Source organism: Mustela nigripes, chromosome X, assembly GCF_022355385.1.
Source record: "Mustela nigripes isolate SB6536 chromosome X, MUSNIG.SB6536, whole genome shotgun sequence".
NCBI lineage: Eukaryota > Metazoa > Chordata > Mammalia > Carnivora > Mustelidae > Mustela > Mustela nigripes.
This window is the reverse complement of record NC_081575.1, coordinates 54,476,103-54,483,001: the sequence shown is the minus strand read 5'-3', so window position 1 is coordinate 54,483,001 and position 6,899 is coordinate 54,476,103. Positions and strand designations below refer to the sequence as shown.

Genomic DNA, 6,899 nt, shown 5'->3' with positions numbered 1-6,899 from the left:
CTCTGCTTGACTTACTTCACTCAGCATAATCTCTTCCAGTCCCGTCCATGTTGCTACAAAAGTTGGGTATTCATCCTTTCTGATTAAGGCATAATACTCCATAGTGTATATGGACCACATCTTCCTTATCCATTCATCCGTTAAAGGGCATCTTGGTTCTTTCCATAGTTTGGCGACCGTGGCCATTGCTGCTATAAACATTGGGGTACAGTGTTCTTTCTTTCACTACATTTGTATTTGTATTTGGGGGGCCACTATTTTGCCTATTACTATTCCACCTGATACAATTGTAGACACTGCAAAATGTTAATTTCTACTAGTGAAATAATAAGCCTTAACTCTTGTGCTACAACTTCTGTATTTAAATAAACAACAGTTTTCTTCGTGGAATTAATAAAATTTAGGCCTTTCATGCAAAATCAATGTGAAAATGTACAAGCACATATTTGACAAACTAATTCTTAGTGTTATGATAATTAGAATACAGATGTTGTAATTACATATAATTAGAATATTTAAGAAATTATTACGGATGAATTAAATATTTTATAGGTTAAACATTATCTGTCCCAGTATGTCTATTACCCCCTCACATTTATTGCATATAGGCATAAGCACAGCAATTTGGTTTTTCTAGTGATCAAATTGGTTGAATGATTGTGATATATCAACATAATGAATAATTTCAAAGTTTTATAACAATATTCATAATCATAAAAGTCTTGAGAACTGTCACAGTTACTTTAGAGATATGTGAAATATATTTTATTTTTATTCTAATTCATATTTAAAATTATAAAAATCTAAATGATACTAAGCAATTGATATATACAGGTTTTAGTGTTAATTTGGGAAACCTATCATTGTGTCCTGGTACTACCAAAGCATTTTGATGGCAGAATTCAGCGTAAATTCCTAAAGTCTGATAGAGTTCATGTGTATTGTTTCTATAATTTTTATTTGTGCCAAAACTCTCAATATGTACCAGATGGCACTATTTGTGAGTTTTATTCCTAAGTTCTCAAATGTTTACTTTTGGAAGATCTTCTTAGAGAGTAAGATCACTCTCCAGGCTTTGGCATATACTTTATATAAATATAAGAGTTTACAATAACAATAATCTTCATTGCACACCTATATTCATAATTCTTTATGAATTTTCTAGGAAAGGAAATGGAAACTAAACTTTCTTGAACCTCTTACGTATATCCAGTATGGTACTGAGCCCTTTCACGTTCTCTTATTGGCCTTCATAATATCTCATTAATTTTATAAGAACAAAAAAATGTGCATTTGTCTGAAGATACAAGTTTAAGACCAAGTATCATGAGCATACATGCTTTTGGGATAAGTGAAAGGTCAAAATTTCAAATGTTATGGACTCAACCAACCTGAAAAACTTGGTGAACAGATGAAATTCCCTATTGTGTTTACTTTTGTGTCAGGAACGGATCCCAGAGAGTCTTTCTCCTGCCCCCTCTCTGGAAGAGAATCATAATCCTGAAAGTCAGATTTCCTCCCACCCCAGCAGCAGTGTGTCCAGTTCTCCCTCTCACATGGATCACCATTCAGAGAGAATGGGTAAGTATCTCATATAAAACAAGAAATTAAAAGATATTATTTTGGGAATTTCTTCATTAGTCAATAGAAGTGGGAGAAAGAACGTGGAGGAGTTGATGCCTCCTTAATAAAAATGACTTTTTAAAGTGGTCTTTTGTTTTTTATTATTGCTGAAGCAATATGAACAGCAAATGAAACTTGAAGTGTTAGAAGTTTCTTCTCTGGAAGGGTCTTCATTCACTGTGTCACAGTGAATGAAGAGAACACTATGATGGGATCTTTGAAGAGTATATGTTAGTTCAACATATTGGTATTTAAGAGTTCATGTGATATAATACATATGCTATATTCACAGGATCTTTGAGTAATGAAAATTAAAATATCTTTTACACAGTTGATCATTTAAGAGTGATGGAAAAGTAAATCAAGACACAATTTGCTGGGGCACCTGGGTGGCTCAGTGGGTTAAGCCTCTGCCTTTGCCTCAGGTGATGATCTCAGGGTCCTGAGATCGAGCCCTGCATCAGGCTCTCTGCTCAGCAGGGAGCCTGCTTCTCCTTCTCTCTCTGCCTATCTCTCTGCCTATTTGTGATAGCTCTCTGTCAAATAAATTTAAAAAAAATCTTAAAAAAAAGATACAATTTGCCACAATCTCAATAACTTAGGTAAAAATATTTAACATGTTTTTCCTTTTTTAAAAAAAAATATCTTGGAAGTCTTACACCATAGACACTATCCCAGAAATACTAAAACAGTATTGTCAGTGATGTAGTATGTTGGAGACTTGAATCTAGCCATAGTTCTGGAACTGAGTAGCTATGAGACCATGGGTATGTCACTTAATCATCATGAGTTTCTTTATTTTATATATGGAAATAATTACTGCCATGCCTAATGCACTGGATTTTTGTGAGTTCAAATGAAATAATTAGTGGAAAAACTCTTGAGAAGTTTAAAGTACTCAGGAAGTGTGAAGGATGACCACTATTTTTGTCTTTGTAGATTTACCTTGATTGTTTATCATCCCTTGATGTCTGATTTTCCTTAGGTAAACAGGTATTATCGAGTGCATTCAGTTGTAACAATTCTCATTTTGTATATAATAATTATGAACCAAATGAGACAGGTAAAATATTTATTAATCTTTTGTATCTATACAATCCAATTTCCTAAATATCTATTTCCTTTAGGAAAAAATATTTCTTTTTTTTTTAAGATTCAGTTTGTTTATATGAGAGAGAGAGAAAGTGAAAGAGAGCATGAGAGGGGAAAAGATCAGAGGAAGAAGGAGACTCCCCATGGAGCTGGGAGCCCAGTGTGGGACTTGATCCTGGGACTCTGGGATCATGACCTGAGGTGAAGGCATTTGCTTAACCAACTGAGCCACCTAGGAATCCAGGAAAAATGATTTCCCTTCCTGTTTTAGTCTTACTCTGTAAAGACATTCTTTATATGAAATCTAAGGTTTTATAGTTCATAACAGCAATTGCTTTAAGCCATTCCAAAATTATGTTTTTTGTTTGTTTGTTTGTTTGTTTGTGGGTAGGAGAGGAATTTGAGGGATTTGCAGAGGTGTTAGTTTCTGAATTTGTGCTGGGGAAGGGTGAAGTTTATTTCTGCCTTTTAGAAATTTATCCAGGTTTTATTTAGCCTGTGAATATTATATATTGTTTGTGGCTCATAGTAAGACCAAAGAGTCTCAAATCTGGCTTCCCAGTATAATCACTTATGGAGCGTTTACAAATTTGGATGCCCAGGTTACATGCTCAGAGTCTGATTTACCTAGTCTGGAATAGAGCCTGTTTTGTTTTGATTTTCAGTGTCTCCTCACGAGATTCTAACCTGCAGCCAGAGTTAAGAACCACTGAGCTAGAACTTGAGGCTAGTGGCTCTAAGGGAGTACGTTTAATTCCTGGAAGAGGTGATGGTTTTCTAGCTTTACTTTATTACAGCTTTTGGACACAGATTACCTGGTTGTAACAAAACTGTGTGCAACTGATTTAAGGGAGTCTGAGAAGCAGATATAGCCAGATGACCACTAATCAATTAAGAAACAAAAACACTCATTATTATGTCAGGATAATCTTTATATTGATGAGGGGTCGGGGAGAGAAATGAGAGAGAGAATTATTTATTAGGGGCTGGCTAAGAGCAGAACACATAAGGAAATATGCTATATGATAGATATACTGAAAGAGAATGGTTTCTTACCCGTAGAAGTAACGTCAAATACTTCTAAAGCAATGCAATATCCTAAAAAATATATTAACCACATAAAATATTTCTAATTCCACTGGCAGTAATTAGGCTGTCTATGCACATTCGCAGGTGTCTTGAGCATAATAGTGAAATTGTCTATAAATGAAAAAAAAAGTTTGAGGATTTGTGGGTTAAAATGACCATATTATATTTATAGAGCAATACAATTATTTTAAAATTTTATGTATTTATTTGAGGATGAGAGACAAGCATGGAGGAGAGGGAGAAGAAAGCTCCCCACTGAGTAGGGAGACTGACATGGGGTTCTATCCCAGGACCCTGGGATCAAGACCTGAGCCAAAGGCAGATGCTTAACCAAGTGAGCCTAGCAACATTATATTTTAATAAAATATAACAAAAGAGAATTAAATGATAAACTATGAAAATTGGCATGTTTTTCCTTTCAATATAAATGTTTTCTGAAAAAGCCTTTATATAATTAATTACCAGATAGTTATCCTTTACCTATTAATTTTGCTCTATGTCTTTATAAAAAAAATATATAAAATGAGTTAAATCTGTAATTATTTTAACTCATTAAATTAAGAGACAAATTCTTTCTAGAAACATTTTGTGAACTAGATTATAATTATGCAGGTAAATAGCTAATTTGCATATGAGTTTTAGAAAAGCAAATATTTAAAATGATTTAAAGAAAATATGTGGGCAATTACATATGCACTGTATATTAATTCCACTTTAAAAATTCACATGACTGGGACACCTGGGCGACTCAGTCTGTTAAGCATCTGCTTTTAGCTCGGGTCATGATCTCTGGGTCCTGGGATGATGACCTGCATCAAGCTCTCTGCTCAGCAGAGTCTGCTTCTCTCTCTCCCTCTGCCTGCCTCTCTGTCTACTCATGCTCTCTCTCTCTCTAGCAAATAAATAAATAAAATATTTTTAAAAATGAAAACTCACATGATTGAGCAGCTTCTTGGTTTTTAAATTATATAATCATCAAATCAACATAAATGATTCCACTGTTTCAGAAATGGGGATGTATACAATTCATGTTAGTTGTTATTGGAGTAAGAGATCTATTTATATAATATTTTCTACCTTTCCTTTGGGTATTTTGCAAGGAAGTTACTCAGTTTTGTGTTTCATTTATAGCTATGATGCCCAACAATAGAGAGGAACTTATTGTTGATCAGAATAATGGACCAACAATCAAAAAACTCCAAAGGGATAATAAAGGTAATATGATTTTTGCTTATTTGATGGACATATAAATATTAGGTAGCAACTGAATTAACATTCCAGTGCTGTATATTGCATCTACGTATTCTAAACAGAATATATTTATACTGGCTTCAGATAAATTCTTTTAATAGTAAAAAAAAAATGTGTTTGCCTGTAGCTTGTTTATTTAATATTAATAAATTACATATCAGCCTGAAGTTTTTCTTTGCTTGTGATTGGAAACTACACTTTAAGGCCTTTTATAATGCCTGATCAGAAACATTTGACTCTTAAGTTATTATGTATGCACTTTGTTAACTAAGTTTAAGTGACTCACCATTTGATAGTTATATGTGAAAAAAACATGTTGCTGTCATGGAGAAAAGATGTTCCCCCAACAATCAAAAGAGATTTTTAAAATATATGCTTATCTGGACATTTCAAAGGAAAGCCTAGCAAGTTACTCCAACCAAGTATTTACCTGAGTGTTGATAGATATGATACCAATCTAGCTTTTGATCCACTGAGGTACATGTATCATTTCTGCACAGTGTTCAGTTTTCTCTTAGAATATCATTTTAAAGAAGGTAGGGAGAGTAAGAATTTCAAAGTCATGCTATCTTGATATAAAAACTGAGTATAATTTTGTTTAAAAAGCTAAAGGATAAGAAAAAAAGAAAACATACTGGCATAGGTTATAGGCTATACATTATGTCTGTCATTGTGAATTAAACAGTAACTCTAAGCTAAAAAGCATAAGCTAACATGAAATTTATCAGATCACCAAATGGCCTGTTTGTACTTCAGCATAGGGTATATTTTTCTATTTCTACTAGTCACAATATACAGAAAAAATGACTTCATGACCCAAAGAGTTAATGGAGAAATTTTTTCTTTCTTCTGTAGACTGAATTTCTCCCTAATTACATAGATGAGCATTTTAATTAGAATTTGGAATAATGTATGATTTTAATTTCATTGATCCATGGTTGGTTTCCTTGCCACATGTTTAGTCATTTCTTACCCAAACGCTAAAAGGCTATACCCTCTGGGGCTCCAAGATGTAAACGATTGATTTAATAACACTTACTAGAATAGAAGAAGCCAGTTTTAATATATTAAAATACTCAAGCTCTTATACAGGTAATGGTATTCTAGTTAAAGCTGAAATTTCAACCCAGCAACAATTTGTTCCTGAGACCTCTTTATCATGAAGGACAGTGTGGTAGTAAAACAACTTTTCTAGGAAAATTTCCAGCTGCATATGATATATGTGATTCTATCAGAACTGCAAAACCCATAAGTCAAAATGGCATTTAGGGCTGGCCTGTGTGTTGCAGTGCTCAAGTACACAGTACTGTGTCTTATGAAAAATAAGCTTGTTGGGGCATCTGGGTGGCTCAGTGGGTTAAGCCTCTGCCTTCGGCTCAGGTCATGACCTCGGTCCTGGGATCAAGCCCTGCATCAGGATCTCTGCTCAGCAGGGAGCCTGCTACTCCCCCCCTCTCTCTGCCAGCCTCTCTGCTTACTTGCGATCTCTGTCAAATAAATAAATAAAATCTTTCTAAAGAATCATGGGGAGAAAGCCATGAGTTCTGTCAACAGATGAATGGATAAAGAAGTGATATATATATACACAATGGAATACTATGCAGCCATCAAAGGAAATGAAATCTTGCCATTTGAGACAACGTAGATGGAACTAGAGGGTATCATGCTTAGCAAAATAAGTCAATCGGAGAAAGACAATTATCATATGATCTCCCTGATATGAGGAAGTGGAGATGCAACATGGGGGGGTTAAGGGGGTAAGAGAAGAATAAATGAAACAAGATGGGATTGGGAGGGAGACAAACCATAAGTGACTCTTAATCTCACAAAACAAACTGAGGGCC

General features: G+C 34.4%; 1 protein-coding gene across 1 annotated transcript in view; it reads left to right on the top strand.

The window, feature by feature from the left end:
* Positions 1–6,899, top strand: part of DACH2 (dachshund family transcription factor 2) — an 848,671-nt gene that overhangs the window by 716,240 nt on the left and 125,532 nt on the right. The window contains 2 exon segments of the mRNA XM_059385214.1: positions 1,446–1,581; positions 4,936–5,019. Of these exon segments, the coding sequence (XP_059241197.1) occupies positions 1,446–1,581; positions 4,936–5,019 (220 nt within the window).